Source organism: Hyla sarda, chromosome 3 (genome assembly GCF_029499605.1).
Source record: "Hyla sarda isolate aHylSar1 chromosome 3, aHylSar1.hap1, whole genome shotgun sequence".
NCBI lineage: Eukaryota > Metazoa > Chordata > Amphibia > Anura > Hylidae > Hyla > Hyla sarda.
The window spans coordinates 41,327,294-41,346,350 of record NC_079191.1 but is presented as its reverse complement, the minus strand read 5'-3'; the positions used below and the strand labels follow the sequence as shown (position 1 = coordinate 41,346,350).

General features: G+C 44.4%; 1 protein-coding gene and 6 non-coding genes across 7 annotated transcripts; all 7 read right to left on the bottom strand.

Moving 5' to 3' along the window:
• Positions 1-450: 450 nt before the first annotated feature.
• On the bottom strand, positions 451-17,615 carry RPS7 (ribosomal protein S7). Its single transcript, XM_056564117.1, has 7 exons — positions 17,546-17,615; positions 15,207-15,288; positions 12,144-12,215; positions 8,307-8,450; positions 4,822-4,886; positions 3,429-3,579; positions 451-561 (listed from the first exon to the last, which is right to left on the bottom strand). Exons 2-7 carry the CDS (start codon positions 15,279-15,281, stop codon positions 484-486), a joined length of 585 nt encoding a protein of 194 aa, XP_056420092.1. The 5' UTR covers positions 15,282-15,288; positions 17,546-17,615; the 3' UTR covers positions 451-483.
• LOC130363402 (small nucleolar RNA SNORA73 family) lies at positions 651-872 on the bottom strand. Its single transcript, XR_008891812.1, has one exon. It is a non-coding gene; the product is annotated as a small nucleolar RNA SNORA73 family (small nucleolar RNA).
• On the bottom strand, positions 3,778-3,999 carry LOC130363407 (small nucleolar RNA SNORA73 family). The gene has a single exon (XR_008891816.1). It is a non-coding gene; the product is annotated as a small nucleolar RNA SNORA73 family (small nucleolar RNA).
• LOC130363404 (small nucleolar RNA SNORA73 family) lies at positions 7,782-8,003 on the bottom strand. Its single transcript, XR_008891813.1, has one exon. It is a non-coding gene; the product is annotated as a small nucleolar RNA SNORA73 family (small nucleolar RNA).
• Positions 11,530-11,751, bottom strand: LOC130363406 (small nucleolar RNA SNORA73 family). The gene has a single exon (XR_008891815.1). It is a non-coding gene; the product is annotated as a small nucleolar RNA SNORA73 family (small nucleolar RNA).
• LOC130363405 (small nucleolar RNA SNORA73 family) lies at positions 12,283-12,504 on the bottom strand. The gene has a single exon (XR_008891814.1). It is a non-coding gene; the product is annotated as a small nucleolar RNA SNORA73 family (small nucleolar RNA).
• On the bottom strand, positions 15,380-15,601 carry LOC130363408 (small nucleolar RNA SNORA73 family). Its single transcript, XR_008891817.1, has one exon. It is a non-coding gene; the product is annotated as a small nucleolar RNA SNORA73 family (small nucleolar RNA).
• Positions 17,616-19,057: the final 1,442 nt, after the last annotated feature.

Here is a 19,057-nt window from a genome sequence, read left to right as displayed (position 1 = left end):
ATTTGAAGGTGGAATCTGCCCCAATATACTCAGTGTGAACATACCCCTAAAAATGTATTTAAAAAAAAAAAACTGGTGCCAGAAAGTTAGATTTGTAATATATTTAAAATCTTAATCCTTCGAGTACTTAGCTGCTGTATGCTCCACAGGAAGTTGTGTAGTTCTTTCCAGTCTAACCACAGTGCTCTCTGCTGACACCTCTGTCCATGTCAGGAACTGTCCAGAGTAGGAGCAAATCCCCATAAAAAACCTCTCCTGCGCTGGACAGTTCCTGACATGGACAGAGGTGTCAGCAGAGAGCACTGTGGTCAGGTACAAATCTGTTTAACTTTCTGGCACCAGTTGATTAAAAACATTTACACCAGAGTATCCCTTGAATATCAAACCTGCATCAAAGTGCCAATGCCTGAAGTCAGGAATTCTGTAAGAAAAAACAAACCAAAGCAAATATAACAAGTACTTTTTATTGGATCATGTTGCACTTTACAGCTGGAATTCTGGGAATTCAAAAATCACATCTTTGCCTGTGAGTTTCTTGTACACACCAGAAAATGTTTCAACCTTGATGGGAGAAAAAAAAAAATTATAAAATTAATTTAAAATAAATCATATGGAAGCCCCCACCCCACAGATGTACATAACCACATTCTTAATGTATCCTGCATGGTTTGTCTCCTCAGTCACAGCCCGAGGGCTCAGAGAAGTTGTAGGAATATACAGGACGCCGTCCTCACCAGCCAGAAGACCGGGGACAGGTATGATCTCCAACGTCGTGGAATGGGACTGTACGTCACTGCGCCTCACGACGCTACGCTCCCATACGCCACAAGGACAGAGCCTGAGGGAGCGACCCCACAGGATATCCACGTTGGAACAAATGCAACAGCTAAAATATTTTCCATAATTCTTTTGAAGAGTCAATTGACTGGACAGGTTTGCAAGTGCAAAGCTGATCATAAATAAGGATTTAAGTCAGGAAAACATGCAGATTTTGGATGATTAATATCTATTGTGAACTCCAAATTCACCAGTGGTAGATGTGGAATGAAAATCCTTATGTTAGTGTTTCCCCAGTGTGCCTGAAGGCTGTTGAAAAACTAAAACTCACAGCATGCCAGGACAGGCGATGGCTGTCCGGGCATGCTGGGAGTTGTTTTTCAACAGCTTGCGGCACCCTGGTTGGGGAAACACTGACATACAGTCTCAGATGAGCTGTTAGGTGTCTTAGGTTGGGTTCACCACGTTTTTTTGCCATACAGTTCCCATATACTTTTTCAATTTGAAACCTGTATGGAACAGTATGCCATAAGATGAATCCGGTTGTGTCCGTTTTAAATCCTGTACGGTTTTATCAGTTTTTTCCCGTACCCAAAACAGTAGCCCATCATGGTTTTTGGTCTGGGTGAAAAACCATATTGAAACGTACACTTTTTTTTATTAACGTTGGAGTCAATGGGAGCCGTACAGAACCTTATCTGCACCTACGGTTCCATACGGTTTTCAACTTTTTTTTTTTTAAATTCCAAGGGAAAAAAACTGCAAACAAGTAAAACTTTATTCATAATTGAATGAAAAGTTAACGTACACTTTTTCTTAACGGATGCAACCAGACATGTTTTCAACCGTATATGAATTAAAATTTGTACACATTTTGATACAGTTTAGTCAGGTTTTAAGGAATTTTTCTTATCAAAAACCTGATACGGGAACTGTATTGCAAAAACGTGGAATGAACCCGGCCTAACAGCCTCTTTCTCCACTCTGCCAATTTGGAATGCATGCTGGGCCTAGTGTTCATGTCAAGTGAGAAATTGACTATTTATGATGTGTGGAGAAACCAGCAAGTGATCAGATGCTCCACACAAAGTAAAAAATGTACAGTTCCAATTAAAACCCATTGGTCTAGTAGTGTAGGATACTAACCAGAAGTCCCTCATCCATTTCTAAATTATCTAACATGGTATTTGACTTTTTTCTATAAACAAACTAATTTAGTAGCAACAAGAGGCAAGGAAGTCATTACTGCAGACCTCAAATTTAGCAGCCTAAGGGGCTATTTACACGTCAGAATTTCCGCTTATCCGCCAATTCCACTTCTGAGCATTTTGTGCTGAATTAGTGAGGAAGTGTGAACTCCCATAGAAGTGTATTCCGCTTTCATTTGAGGAGGAATCCCGCTTGAGGAAATTCTGCCGTGCGAATAGACCCTAAGGGTTTGTTCACACTGAGGAATTGGAGAGGAATTCTCACATAAAAATTCTGCAGCGGAATTTCCACAGAATTGACACTGAATTCTGTGCAGAATAATATAGGAGGACTGCAACCACCAGTTAGAATTTCCTGTTTTCCCCCCCCAAGCAGAATTTCCGCGAAAAAACTAAAACTTAACATTGCGGTCTATGTGAATTTAGACTGATTCCGCATGAAGAACAAACATGTTCATTCTTCATGCGGAATGGAATTCCATTAGCAGAAATTCCTCAGTGTGAACTGAGGAGCGGAATTCAATTCAAATCAAGGGGGTTTGGCACTGCTGAATGAATTAGACAGGAATAAGCGAGCACAATTACTTTAGTAAATTCCTCTCCAATTCCTCAGTGTGAGCATACTGTAAGAGTAATGATCAATGTAAAGACACACAATCTGACATCCGCACCAAACCCCATTAGGTTATAGTAGAGGTGAACAGCTTTAGAGGGGTCACTTACATGAATCAGATGAGTAGTTGCAGAGTTATGGTTTCTTACTCTTCAGCTGCATTGCCTACTCTTCAGCTGCATTGCCAGCTCACCCAGCTCCTCCGAATTCTCCACCCGGCCCTCCCTCTTCATTGATATGCTAATGAAGGGCAAAGGTGAGTGCTCATCCATGGCCTTCATTGGTATATTAATGAAGGGGGCAGGTCGGACAAATCTAGGAGGAGGCAGGGGAGTCTGCTCCCAGTCTATTGCGCAATGCAGCTGAAAAATAAGAAACCATAACTCTGCAACTACTCACTTGATTCATGTAAGTGACCCCTCTATAACTGTTCACCTGCACTATATAGGGTTAACTGTTGGTGAAGAGCTGTCCGTTTCTCTTTAAGACATAGGGCCAGATTTATCAAAGACAGAAATGTGTCAGATTTGTCTCAGACAGTAACCAGTCACAATTCTCTTGCATTTCTCAAAATGAGATGTGATTGGTTGCGGTCTGAAAAAATAAAATATAAATAAATCTGCTTATTACAGACAAATTGATAAACAAGAGCCATATTGTTCACTAATGCCTCGTGGTTTTAAGGATTCTTTATAGCTGAAACACATGTGGGTATCTCATTGTATTGATAGATCACTTCTGCAATTACAATGCATTCCGCAGGTACACAAGTTGCCGAAGCATTCAACTTACCATATAGCAAAAGCCACTTACTTAACCCAAACTCTTACCTTGTGTTCGACATTGTTCTGTTGTGCCTTGTCCAAGTGGACTTTGATAAGCCGACTGCCGTCCAACTTCACACGGATTCTCTTGCCCACGATTTCACTTGGGAACACCAAGTCTTCAAGGATGGCATCATGTACTGCAGTCAGGGTACGGCTACATTAACAAAGAGCTCTAATCATTAACATTTTAATATAGAATAGAGACCCAAATATGGCAGAGAGCAGAACTACCAAGTAAAATGGCCACTATAAATATTTTACCATAAAAAAAAATTTTTTTTTTTTAAAAAGTAAACATTTGCGTTAGCGAAGCTTTTAGGCTGAATTTTGCAAAATCTACCAATAAACATACACATGTGCCCTGTATGGTTTGTCTCCTCAGTCACTGCCCGAGGGCTCAGAGAAGTTGTAGGAATATACAGGACGCCGTCCACACCAGCCAGAAGACCGGGGACAGGTTTGATCTCCAACGTCGTGGAACGGGACTGTACGTCACTGCGCCTCACGACGCTACGCTCCCATACGCCACAAGGACAGAGCCTGAGGGAGCGACCCCACAGGATATCCACGTTGTTCCCAAAAGCCACATAAAATTTACATATGGAGAAAACAGATGGTTTAAAGTCTGGTGCAATAAATTCAGCAGATTTTACCAAGAGATGAGCGAACTTACAGTAAAATCGATTAGTCACAAACTTCTCGGCTCGGCAGTTGATTACTTATCCTGCATAAATTAGTTCAGCTTTACGGTGGGCAGGAAAAGGTTGATACAGTCCTAGGAAAGAGTCTCCTAGGACTGTATCCACCTTTTCCAGCCCAAGGGAGCACCGGAAAGCTGAACTAATTTATGCAGGAGCCGAGCCGAGAAGTTCGTGACGAATTGAATTTACTGTATGTTCGCTCATCTCTAATTTTAGCCCTTAAACATGTTAAGCAAAAAACACAGAAAAAAAAAAAAAATGGAAACAAAAGCACCACAGGTTTTTACAACCAGAGCATGCCCCCCAAAAAACTGCAGATTCAGAGCTCAACAAGCAAAGCACTTTGGGAGATTTATCAAAACCTGTCCAGAGGAAAAGCTGCCCAGTTACCCATAGCAACCAATCAGATTGCTTTAATTTTGCAGCAGCCTTGTCAAAAATGAAAGAAGCGATCTGATTGGTTGCTATGGGCAATTGGGCAACTTTTCCTTTACGTGCAGATTTTCTGAATGAATTCAATAGAGCAGTTTTTTCCCAAGTGTGCCTCTAGCTGTTGCAAAACTACAACTCCCAGCATGCTGGGAGTTGTAGTTTTGCAACAGCTAGCGACACTTTGTAAAGCACGTGTAGTGGATTTACTCTATGGCAGTGTTTTTCAGAGATTTCGTTTACTCATAGCAAGTTACATAAGTTACCTTCTGGGACGCTTCTGCTTGTTTTTCGTGCGGCTTTTCCTTGTTGGTTTGGGCAAGATCCTTCTCTATAGAATAAAATCCATAAAAGCCATTGAGTACTCGTTCTAATATATGACACTTAAGAATACACAATTTACAGGAGATATCAGAAAGCTCTTTAAATATATCTTGCTACCGACTGTCCACATTCAGATAACTAGATAAGTGGATATTAGCTGAGAGGTTTGAGTTTTCTGGACAAAAAATAATAATATGTATCGGCAGAAAATGGGGTTAACCCCCACAACTCCTGTACTTAACCCTGCCCTTTCCACTGCTCTGGCTTCCCTTCACAGTCAATGCTGCATTGATGTTGTGTACATGTGACATCGCTAAGGCCTGTATCTGGCTGCAGGGTCCTGTGCTCAACAGGATGTCAGTAGAGATGAGCGAACTTACAGTAAATTCGATTCGGCACGAACTTCTCGGCTCGGCAGTTGATGGCTATTGCTGCATAAGTTAGTTCAGCTTTCAGGTGCTCCTGTGGGCTGGAAAAGGTGGATACAGTCCTAGGAAAGAGTCTCCTAGGGCTGTATCCACCTTTTCCAGCCCACAGGAGCACCTGAAAGCTGAACTAATTTATGCAGGATAAGTCATCAACTGCCGAGCCGAGAAATTCGTGACGAATCGAATTTACTGTAAGTTCGCTCATCTCTAAGGATGATTTCACAAAGGTCAAAAAAAGTGAAAGGATCGTGTATGGTGGATTCTTACAAGTAAGATCACTAGTTATCAATTGAGATAAGCAGCTGCCAGGTGTCTGGTAGCTAAAGTTTTGTGCTGCCAATAAGACGGGGACCCTGTAAGATAGTGCTGGGCGATATGACCAAAAAATGAGTATCACGGTATTTTTCTAAAGTATCACAGTATTTTTTTTTTTTTTACATTGAGACTTGCATTGAGGTGGCATAGCGGAACTAAATGGGCTTTTGGAACTAAATGATCTGAACACTGGGGCAGCGGAGTACCCTTTTAAATAGATTTAACAACCCTACAGCTGTTGCAAAACTACAACTCCCAGCATGTTGGACTATATAGTAGTGTATAGTATAGGTCAGCGTTTCCCAACTAGGGGTGCCTCCAGCTGTTGCAAAACTACTACTCCCAGCCGTTGGCTGTCCGGGCATGCTGGGAGTTGTAGTTTTGCAACAGCTGGAGGGCCTACTGTAGGTATAGTATATTATACAGACCCCTGTCCATCCCAGAACCCTGACTCACCTTCCCAGTTGCTGCAGGGACCATCCGGGGAGGGTGGCCCGGGCCATCCATCCTTCCTGTAGTGTCCGGCAGCATTCCGGGTGGAGGGTGAACAGGTCCGGGCTGTCCTCCACTCTGGGCAGGCTCCGGCCTAGTAACGCTGCATAGACGCCGCTGCGCAGTGACGTCCGTGCGCAGCGACGCACCTGACGTCACGGCGTAGCGGAGTCTATGCAGCGTACTAGGCCGGAGCCTGCCCGGAGTGGAGAAGAGGACCCCCGGAGAAGAAGGACCGGTTCACCCTCCACCCGGAATGCCGCCGGACACTACAGGAAGGATGGATGGCCTGGACCACCCCCATTACGGGTAAGTTAAATTTTTTTTTTTATTGACTCGGAGGGTGGGGGAGGGGCCCGACCGGTATAGCGGTATGGGCAAAAATCCATACCGTGGAAGAAAAAAAACACTATCCGGTTCATACCGGTATACCGCCCAACACTACTGTAAGCACATTACTTACACACACTATATGTATAGGTATGTATGGGTATAGATACACCGTGGCACTAGGGAATTCTACTATACAGCAGTTTAACAAGAACATTCTTTTCTATAACTTAGTGTTCCTGTCATTTGTGAAAATGTTTGAGACATGTTAATTTGTATTCACACTTCCAATCTCAAGAACAAGCTTGGAGAAGCACTCCGCTAAGGGCTTCTCTTCACATCTCTGGGTAGGAGCCGAGCTCCATATACTTATTCTATCATAGAAGTACGCTGCAGCGAGAAAAGGGATAGCAGCACTCAGCCTCACACTTGGCTCAATGTAATGTAGAGTGGAAATCTGAACACCCACATCCCAAGCGGTCAAAATGAGACACGTCAATAATTGTTCACAATTGAAAGGGATATTTTAAAAGGCCATAGGAAATTAGTCCTTTAGTTTTAGCAGCCATCTTTGCAAAAAGAGGAGAGGGTAGTGGAGCCAATGCTGTCCTTAAATCCCTATATACACCCTGCCATCTGGGACTTGATATGGCGTAAAGAAGAAATTTTTTTAAAGCTGGCTGTGTCCTTAAAGGGGTACTCCACTACCCAGCATTCAGAACTAAATGTTCCTAATGCAGTTTTCGTGCTGCAGGGGGTCGGCCACGCCCCCCCCCGTGACAATGGCTACGCCCCTCAATGCAAGTCTGTGGGAGGGGTTGTGATGTTCATCGCCCCCCTCCCCCAGACTTGCATTGAGGTGGCGTGGCCCTGACATCACGTGGGGCGTGGCCGCCCCCCCTGCAGCGCAAAAAAGCGTTTGGAACTAAATGGGGTTGTCCAGTGAAAAATCTAATCAGCATCTACAGGATAGAGGGATACAAATCGGATCCAGAACAAGGCCTCAGCTCCGTGTTGTAGACTGCACACGCTCTACTTACATGGGAGCCACAGTGCGCTGTACGTTGGAATCTTTGGCACCCCCCAAAGGAGGGAATAGAGTGCCCCATCTACAGCACGCCAAAAGCCAGGATGGAGAGACTAAAGCAGACTGCTTTGTGAGCCTGTGACGTCACAATTTAGAAGGGAAAGACCACAACTGAAATGGAAGGTCTGTGCACTAACTAATAAAATTAGAAAGTTGCTTTATTATACTGTGACAAACACATTTCGCTGGACAATCCCTTTAAAAGGTCTAAATAAAAAAAAAAAAGATTTATAAATATACAAGTTTAAATGTATGTATCCTGTATGGTTTGTCTCCTCAGTCACCGCCCGAGGGCTCAGAGAAGTTGTAGGAATATACAGGACGCCGTCCACACCAGCCAGAAGACCGGGGACAGGTTTGATCTCCAACGTCGTGGAACGGGACTGTACGTCACTGCGCCTCACGACGCTACGCTCCCATACGCCACAAGGACAGAGCCCGAGGGAGCGACCCCACAGGATATCCACGTTGGGTAATGGAAATGCAAACAAGATTATTTCAGCCTTAAAATGCCGTCACTTCTGTAGGATTGTTATACAATGCTTAGGAAACATGGCTGCGAGTGAAACTATCAGCACCTTATAGACCAGTGATTCCCAACTAGGGTGCCTCCAGCTGTTGCAAAACTACAACTCCCAGCATGCCCGGACAGCCAAAGGCTGTCCGGGCATGCTGGAAGTTGTAGTTTTGCAACAGCTGGAGGCACCCTAGTTGGGAATCACTGGTCTCGACAGACATATCACCCATAATCTAGTCAAACAGTACAGGGCATTACCTGAGCAATAAAGACGACGTGCTTGCCACTGAACTTTTTCTCCAGCTCGCGCACCAATCGGACTTGAATTTTCTGGAAAGTCTTAAGCTGAGGGACTGGAACGAAGATGATAATTGCTTTTCTACCTCCTCCAACTTCAATTTCCTGCAAACAACAAGATACAGCTTCATCAGTTTCTCGCACACTGTATATAATTATCTAGTACACATCAAGAAACCGTTTTACAGAAACTGAGTGCAACATGGCTTCAATTCTATCAGCTACAGGAGCTTTGCTTTATATCACAGCTGGATCCTGCTGTGGACAGAGCTTCCAAGCATACTCGTTAGAGATGAGCGAAACTTACAGTAAATTCGATTCGTCACGAACTTCTCGGTTCGGCAGTTGATTACTTTAGTCTGCATAAGTTAGTTCAGATTTCTGGTGCTCCCATGGGCTGGAAAAGGTGGATACAGTCCTAAGAAAACTCTTTCCTAGGACTGTATCCACCTTTTCTAGCCCACCGGAAAGCTGAACCAATTTATGCAGGATAAGTCATCAACTGCCGAGCCGAGAAGTTTGTGACGAATCGAATTTACTGTAAGTTCGCTCATCTCTAACACTCATCCACATGATCTGTATGTTAAAGGAGAACTCCGGTGGGGAAAGAAATATTTAAGTCAACTGGTGCCAGAAATGTTTACAGATTTGTAAATTACTTCTATTTAAAAATCTTAATCCTTCCAGTACTTAACTGCTGTATACTACAGAGCAATTTGTGAAGTTGTTTCCAGCCTGACCACAGTGCTCTCTGCTGACACCTCTGTCCATGTCAGGACATGTCCAGATTAGAAGCAAATCCCCATAGCAACCCTCTCCTGCTCTGGACAGAGGTGTCAGCAGAGAGCACTGTGGTCAGGCTGGAAAGAACTTCCCAAATTTCTCTGTAGTATACAGCAGCTAAGTACTGGAAGGATTAAGATTTTGAAATAGAAGTAATTTACAAATCTGTTTAAGTTTCTGGGACCAGTTGATTTGAAAACATTTTTCTTCTACTTTCCAACGGAGTTCCCCTTTAACCCCTTAAGGACTCTGTTTTTCCACTTTCGTTTTTTTCCTCCTTACCTTTTAAAAATCATAACCCTATCAATTTTCCACCTAAAAATCCATATGATTGCTTATTTTTTGCGTCACCAATTCTACTTTCCAGTGACAGTCATTTTACCCAAAAATTCATGGCGAAACGGAAAAAAAAATTGTGCAACAAAATCGAAGAAAAAACGCAATTTTGTAACTGACCCCTATAACTTTAATTTTTCCACATACAGGGCGGTATGAGGGCTAATTTTTTGCGCCGTGAACGCAAGTTTTTAACGGTACCATTTTTGTTTTGATCAGACTTTTTGATCACTTTTTATTCATTTTTTAATGGTATAAAAAGTGACCAAAATAAGTTTTGGACTTTTGAATTTTTTTGCGCGCACGCCATTGACCGTGCGGTTTAATTAATGATATATTTTTATAGTTCAGACATTTACACACGTGGCGATACCACATATGTTTATTTTATTTACACTGTTATTTTTTTTAGGGAAGGGGTTAAATGACCTTTATTAACCCTTTTTTTTTGCAGTGTTATAGGTCCCATAGGCACCTATAACACTGCACACACTGATCTCTCATCCTGATCACTGGCTTGTATTAACACGCCTGTGATCAGCATTATCGGCGCTTGACTGCTACTGCCTGGATCTCAGGCACGGAGCAGTCACTCGTCGATCGGACACCGAGGAGGCAGGTAAGGGCCCTCCCGGTGTCCTGTAAGCTGTTCGGGACGCCGCGGCGGTCCCGAACAGCCCGACTGACTAGCCGGGATACTTTCACTTTAGAAGCGGCGGTCAGCTTTGACGTGTGGTATTAGCCGCGGGTCCCGGCCGTTGATGAGCGCCGGGACCGACGCGATGTGCTTCATATCGCGGGAGCCGGCGCAGGACGTAAATATACGTCCTGTGTCGTTAAGGGGTTAAGGCTCCTTTTACACTATACTGTTGCTCTGTTTTAAAGACCAGTTACAATGTCCCGTTTAGAAAACCCTTAAAAATAAAAATGAACATTAAAAAAATCCCATTCAAGTCTATGGGATTTCATGATTATCTGTTCTCACCAGTTATGACTAACGGACGTTGTGTGACCTGGAGAAGATAACGGTAATTGCCGATAATGCCCAAAATAGTGATTATCGGCCGATAATATCGGCCAAACCGATAATCGGTCGATCCCTACTTTGCAGTACATCTGCATTCACGCCATGTTTTGGCCATAGGACAGAGATAAGGCAGGGGAATTTTAAAACAACCTCCTTCCATATTCCTGCCGGACCCCATTTATTTCAGTCTGCTGCACTTTTTAGTCCTGTTTAAAACCTGGATTTGGTGGGAAAGTGAACTGGCAGGAATCACTAGCTGACTCGTGTCACCTTATTTAAATAAATAGGGTACAGAGAGAGATTTAAGTGTTGGGGAAGAGTGGTGCCGTTGCCTATAGCAATGTTAAATTTTTTCACATCTGTTTAAAAAAAAATCTAAGAAACTGAGGTTGCCATGGGCAACTGCACCACTCTACCTAGGTTTTGATAAATCTCCCCATCATGTGTCCGTCAAAAGGAGGCTTTAAAATCCCCCCCTGTTGCAGCATGCCTCACACGTGGTATAATTGCAGCCTAAGAGGTTAAAGGGGTACTCCGACACTAAACATCTTATCCCCCAGATGTTAGATCGGGCCGCCACGCCCCCTTCCATAGACTTTCATTGAGGGGGTGAGGCGTGACATCATGAGGGGGGCAGAGCCATGACATCACAATACTCCATCCCCTGCACAGCCAGTCAGCCACAGAGCGAGCTGAAAAATGGGGGTGCTGCAGGAGAGATCGCAGGGGTCCCCCGCGATCTAACATCTTATCCCCTATCCTTTTGATAGGGGGATAAGAGGTTTAGCGCTGGAGTCCCCCTGGATCACACAACATATCAGTAAAATGTTTTCTGAAGGCTAGTAAGGCATCCTACAGATAAAACCCTCTGTGTACTGGTTTTCATGTAGAGCCATACAGAGGTGACAGATTGAGACAACTCACAGGCTCCATAGTGTTGTAATACAGCTGTGCACAAGGTCTATATTTTATATACATTTCTATGTATAAATCCTGGGAAAGCCTTCCAATACAGTAGTATTAGGACCAGTTCATTCTTAATGTGCCCTGTATGGTTTGTCTCCTCAGTCACTGCCCGAGGGCTCAGAGAAGTTGTAGGAATATACAGGACGCCGTCCTCACCAGCCAGAAGACCGGGGACAGGTATGATCTCCAACGTCGTGGAACGGGACTGTACGTCACTGCGCCTCACGACGCTACGCTCCCATACGCCACAAGGACAGAGCCTGAGGGAGCGACCCCACAGGATATCCACGTTGGGTTAAGCCCCATAGCTGACTGCAAGTCTCATGTGTGATAAAACTACCTGGACTGGATTCCCTAACACCTCATAAAGCAGTATTTCCCAACCAGGGTGCCTCCAGCTGTTGCAAAACTACAACTCCCTGCATGCCCGGAAAGCCGAAGGCTTTCCGGGCATGCTGGGAGTTGTAGTTTTGCAACTGAAGGCAGCCTGGTTGGAAAACCCCGCTATAGAGCCTTATGCTGTGCAGAGAGCAACTAGAAAACCTGCTTGGACACTATCGGCATTGAAATAATTCCCGCCAACCCTACAGTCTATTGCTCTGAAACTCTTTATTTTCCTTTGTTCCAGAGTTCAGCCGCCATGGATAGGAGACAACATTTAGCCCAACACAGTATGAGGCTGGTACCTTAGCTGCAGTAATGTTTAGTTCCCTTAGTTGAGCTTTGAGGTCTGAATTCATCTCCAGCTCCAGCAGAGCCTAGAAAGTAGGAGAAGAGAGTTAATATCCATAAATGACATAAGTGTAAGACACACATTAGAAACACTAGTGTATCCTGCATGGTTTGTCTCCTCAGTCACCGCCCGAGGGCTCAGAGAAGTTGTAGGAATATACAGGACGCCGTCCACACCAGCCAGAAGACCGGGGACAGGTTTGATCTCCAACGTCGTGGAACGGGACTGTACGTTACTGCGCCTCACGACGCTACGCTCCCATACGCCACAAGGACAGAGCCTGAGGGAGCGACCCCACAGGATATCCACGTTGGGTTATTAACAATATAGTAGGGTGTACGATAGACAACCAGTGCAGTGACCTTCATTCTGCAGCCTCTACACTTTAAGTCACATCCTACAGCAGTGTTTCCGCAACCAACGTGCCTCCAGGTGTTGCAAATCTACAACGCCCAGCCAGCCTTTGGTTGTCCAGGCATGCTGGGAGTTGTAGTTTTGCAACATCTGGAGGCACCCTGGTTTGGAAACACTCTTAGACATGAATGCATTTTCTCTTTGTTAGTAGACTCCATACTGTACGCATGTATGCAAACTGAACACTCAGAACTAGAGATGAGCGAACTTACAGTAAACTCGATTCGTCACAAACTTCTCGGCTCGGCAGTTGATGACTTATCCTGCGTAAATTAGTTCAGCCTTCAGGTGCTCCGGTGGGCTGGAAAAGGTGGATACAGTCCTAGGAGACTCTTTCCTAGGACTGTATCCACCTTTTCCAGCCCACCGGAGCACCTGAAAGCTGAACTAATTTACGCAGGAAAAGTCATCAACTGCCGAGCCGAGAAGTTTGTGACAAATCGAATTTACTGTAAGTTCGCTCATCTCTACTCAGAACCTTTAAAGGATTTTCTAGTATAACTTACATTAAATGGAATCATTGATTATAACAATTAAAAAAAAAAAACGCTTTCTAATATGCGATTCCACAACATGTTTAGGAGTATTTGCATCTTGAAATTAATGGCATATCTACAGGATGTCAAATCGGTGACGCTACCTTCAGCAGCCAGATGTGGTTGGAAAGCCAAAATGCCCAAGTTATGGAAACTAAGACTTGTATGGATACTATGGCACTCTGTACAAAAACAAAGCAGGATGTTTCGGCAGTGCCGTACTGCCTTTGTCACGTTCTGGCCAAAACTAGTGATGCTGTAAAGAGCGTTCAACAGTTTATTGAATCATATGTACAAAGTCACTGTGGTTTCCCGCCACAAGACTTGATACGCTGGCGCCTGACCCTGCGAGCGCCCACAACTAAAGGCCTATGAAGAGATATATGGTGGTGCCCTTTGTTTTTTGCAAGTTATAGGAAAAGCATAACTAGTGGTGCCATGCCGTTCATGTAACTCCCATTAAAGGAGTACTCTGCTGGAAAACTTTATCAAGTAGTGCCAGAAAGTTTGATAAAGATTCCTCAAAACTGGACTAAACTCAAAATTTGTGTACAAACTCTAACCTGTATACGGTTTGAAAATAAATAAAAATTATGTCCTGTTGCATCCGTTTAAGAAAAAAAAAAACTATATGTTAACTTTTCACTCCATTATGAATAAAGTTTCACTTGTTTGATTGAAATTCCAAGGAAAAAAACTCTCAAAAACTGTATGGTGCAATCCGTATGGAATCGTACGGTTTCCACTGACTCCCATGTTAAAAAAGAAACACATGGTTTCCATACGGTTTTTCACTCAGACCAAAAACCGTATATGGGAACTGTATTGCAAAAATGTGGTGTGAACCCGGCCTTACAAAGGCAGTAATGACTCCTGGTCTACAATAGTGAAGCTGTAGATTAGGGCCAAGTCACATGGGCATTCACAGGGACGGCATTGGACATTCACCAGGAAAGGGATCCGGAAACAGTATTTATGTAGTCATCAAATAAGAGCCGTCCCATGGCCTTCTCTAGCAGATTTCGACTGACGATTTAACAATTTCAGTTTCCCTTCACGTCAGATCCACTTTGAATGTTCCATTATGGAAATTCTAGCTGATCTATTGGGCAGCAAAGTCAGTCTTCCCTTACCAGTGTGCCTCCAGCTGTTGCAAAACTACTATACCTAGCATGCTGGCAGTTGTAGTTTTGCAACAGCTAGAAGCACCCTAGTTGGGGAACACTGAGCGACGTCCTCCCAGATCCGGCCGCTGGGGATACTTTCTTTTATAAGCAAGCAGATACTGCAGATAGTACTGTGATGTCCCAGTACGGAATATAGTCCCGTACAGTACTTAGACCCTGTCAGGTTGAGTCCCTCTGTGTCCTAGGGGCCCTCCTGCAGTGTCTCCCCCATAGCAAAATGTATAGTGTTATGTGTATTAAGTATTAAAGACCTTTGAGTTCCTCACATGATAATTTGTTCACATGATGTGTTTGTTACCCAGAGAGCACCAGCTAACCAGGTGACCTGCAGCTTGACCTATGGGCTTCTGGCTAAACCCCCTTTATAAGAGGGGGATCCATTACAATCTCTCTTTGCCCTCTTAGATCCTGGAGGTACAGTAAAGACGTCTGGTCTCAGTTGGTGTCCAGCTACCTGGAGGCCTCAAGTCACCTACAGCCACATTGCAGTAAGTCAAGTCTATGTCTGCCATCACTACCTACAACCTAGTCAAGTATATTATAGTCTGCGTGGCTGAATTAAAGTCTATCAGTGTCACTACAAGATCCAGCAAGCTGTGAGGTCCTTCAGTGTTACTGGCCACCTCTCTGGCATCCTGGCCTAGCTGTAAAAACTATTTCCACTTACCTCAGTAAAGCTACCGTTAACCCTTAACTGGTCTTTGACTATTATTGCCCTGCCAAACATTGGGATAGCGGTACTACCGTTTGAGTGGTAACCGGGAAAACCACACCCTGGCCTCACGAACATTTAGGGGTTAATGACACCTAGCCCCTGGGCTACAACATCTATCCCACACACCTCACCATCGCACCCCGATACTTCACCACAATACTCACCTGGGAGATGCCAGACTCAAACTCGTCCGGCTTTTCGCCATTTGGCTTGACTATTTTGGCGCTCGTGCTGAACATGGCCTTTCTGTAAAAAAAAAAATAGCAAAAGTAATAAAGTGCATTAGACATTCATTCTGTGCACAGGCTACAACACAAAAGTAGTGTCACCCGGGGCGCAATGTGCCCTGCATGGTTTGTCTCCTCAGTCACCGCCCGAGGGCTCAGAGAAGTTGTAGGAATATACAGGACGCCGTCCACACCAGCCAGAAGACCGGGGACAGGTATGATCTCCAACGTCGTGGAACGGGACTGTACGTCACTGCGCCTCACGACGCTACGCTCCCATACGCCACAAGGACAGAGCCTGAGGGAGCGACCCCACAGGATATCCACGTTGGGTGACAAAAGCACGACACTGACCACATTAGGCTGGGTTCACACTACGTTTTTGCCATACTGTTTTCAATCCGTTTTTCTAAAGAAAACCGTATGGCAAAAAAACGGATGGAACAGTATGGAAAAAAGTTAACCGTATGCGTTTTTAAACAGTATACTGTTTTTAAGAGTGCATACAGTTCCGTCAGTTTTTATAGAAAAAAAACATACGTTTTTGAAAATGTTGTCCATTTTTAATGGGAGGGGTCTTGGGTGGGGACTTTAGGATTCAAATGCGCATGTGCAAAGTAAAAACGAATACGTTTTTCCCGTATGGAACCATATACATGTGCCTTTCCCATTGACACCCATGTTAAAAAAAAAACTTATGCGGTTGCAGTACGGTTTTTAAACCGGAGACAAAGTCGTGGTCAACCACAGTTTTGACTCTGGTTTAAAAACTGTACTGCAACCGTATACGTTTTTTTTTTTTTTTTAACATGGACGTCAATGGGAAAGGCACATGTATACAGTTCCATACGGGAAAAACGTATATGTTTTTACTTTGCACATGCGCATTTGCATCCTAAAGTCCCCACCGAAGACCCCTCCCATTAAAAATGGACAATTTTCAAAAACGTATGGGGGTTGTTTTCCTATAAAAACTGACGGAACTGTATGCACTTTTAAAAATGCATACAGTTTACTTTTTTCCACACTGTTCCATCCGTTTTTTTGCCATACGGTTTTCTTTAGAAAAACAGATTGGAAACAGTATGGCAAAAACGTAGTGTGAACCCAGCCTTAGGCTGGGTTCACACTAAGTTTTCTCCCATACGGGAGCGCATACTGCAGGGGGGAGCTAAAACCTCGCGCTCCCGTATGCCTTCGTATGCGCTCCCGTATGTCATTCATTTCAATGAGTCGGCCGGAGTGAAACGTTCGGTCGGCTCATTTTTGCGCCGCATGCGCTTTTCCCCCGGACCTAAAACTGTGGTCAACCACAGTTTGAGGCCCGGTCGTAAAAGCGCATACGGCGCAAAAATGAGCCGACCGGACCGAACGTTTCACTCCGGCCAGCTCATTGAAATGAATGACATACGGGAGAAAACGTAGTGTGAACCCAGCCTAACACATTCTGTGTATTATACAATGAACGAACATAACATCTGTGTATCTATGCTTTTATTAGTGATTACCTAACCAGGGTGCCTCCAGATGTTGCAAAACTACAGCTCCCAGCATGCCTGGACAGCCAAAGGCTGTCCAGGCATGCTGGGAGCTGTAGTTTTGCAACATCTGGAGGCACCCTGGTTAGGGGAAACACTGGCTTATATAAAGTAGTGTGCATTATACTGATAATTCAATGTGTGTGTATTATAATATACACTAACAGCATCACACACTTGCAACATTACAGATAGATAAAATCATTACATTATAATACACTACACAGTATAATACTCTTACATTCTACAGGTATTACAATTACATTATAACACACTTATACTACAATATACACACACACCACAATACATTATATAGTATACACACATTCCACAGGTATTATATTATAAATACATTACACAGCTTTATATATTACAGTCATTCTATTCTAATACTCACTACATTATAACACACACTAGACCGCACAGATTATTCAGGCACTATACAGTTATAATACACACTGGCTGCATTAGTCAGGTATTCCATTATAATACACACATGTAACAGCAGCAGACCACGTGACCCGCTCCCCTCCGCACACACACACACCATGGCTACCGGCCGAGACCATTCACATCCACAACCATCCGTCTTCACCCGCCTCACACCCAGCGCCATCCGCTCCTCTAACGGGAAGAAGGGAGCCTTTACCGCCGGCATACGCAGCCATTTCGCGCCGCCGACCTGGGGAAGATACAAATAAAAGCGACATTGTCTCCGGGAGGACTCGCCGCACTCACCGTCCTGTCTCAGTGACGGCCTAGGAAGAGGGCGAGATCCCGCGAGAGCCGCCCAGATCTCGGGGAAGCGCGAAAAGGACCATGGGAGATTGGCTACGTGTATTTCACTGCGCCCTGACGTCACGCAGCTGGCGGAAGTGTTGGAGGGGGGGGGGGTGCGCTCGGTGAGGGCGGAAGTGGAATTTGAAACTAGATTTAGGTTGTGGTAAAGTTCATATACATGATATTACTTCCTTTAGACTTGTGCTGTAACTACAACTCCCAGCATGCCTGGACAGCGAGATTTAGTTTTGCCTTAGTTGAAACACTTTTAAATAAAATTTAAGTTTAAAAAAAAAAATGTAAATAAAGTGTAAAATACTTATTTATATAAACTGTGACTCCCAACAATCCAGAGCAATCAGGAAGAATTGCACCGCATGTGTATGGCCAGTGCTCCATTCATTTTCTATGGCAGTGTTTTCAAAAAAAAAGTGTGTCTCCAGCTGTTGCAAAACTACAACTCCCAGCATGCCCGGACAGCCAAAGGCTGTCCGGGCATGCTGGGAGTTGTAGTTTTGCAACAGCTGGAGACAGACTGTTTGGAAAACACTGCTCTGAACATTGCCGAGGTTAGTAAGGGTAGGTCCACTCTGCGTTCCTGCCATCAAAAATGTGGACTGTTAAAAGGAGCGGCGGACCCCATTTACTTCTATGGTACCTAGTGACTCCGTGCTGGACGTATGTACTGTTTATAAAGCACAACAGCAATTAAAGGGCAACACAGTCCGATTAAAATAGAGAATGCATCTCAAACAGAATCGCTAGGTGACTGTTCCTCCATAGAAGAGAATAGGGTCCGCTGCTCCCTTTAGTAGTATACATCCGCAGCTCGTTTTCGGCAGGATGTCCACGGACATGATTAACAGGGACATGAACGTAGTGTGACCCAAGCTTTAGTAAGGCTGCTAGAGATGAGCGAACTTACAGTAAATTTGATTCGTCACGAACTTCTCGGCTCGGCAGTTGATGACTTATCCTGCATAAATTAGTTCAGCTTTCAGGTGCTCCGGTGGGCTGGAAAAGGTGGATACAGTCCTAGGAAAGAGTCTCCTAGGACTGTATCCACCTTTTCCAGCCCACTGGAGCACCTGAAAAGTTGAACTAATTTACGCAGGATAAGTCATCAACTGCCGAGCCGAGAAGTTCGTGACAAATCACATTTACTGTAAGTTCGCTCATCTCTAAAGGCTGCGTTCACACCTCGTTTTCACAGTACGGGTGCCGGATCCGGCTGGGAGAGGGGAAAACCGGGCGCTCCCGTACCCCAGCCGGACCAGCGCTGAAATCCATTTACTTTAATGATCCGACCGTAGTCAAACTGTGATTCCGGTCGGCTCATTTCTGACCCGTATCCAGTTTTGTGACCGGACCTAAAACCGTAGTACACTAGTCTTACCTACACCTCACTTGCACATTTATTGTACATTCACTATACTGACCACCTCATATCTTGTATTCCCTCGTATGTAT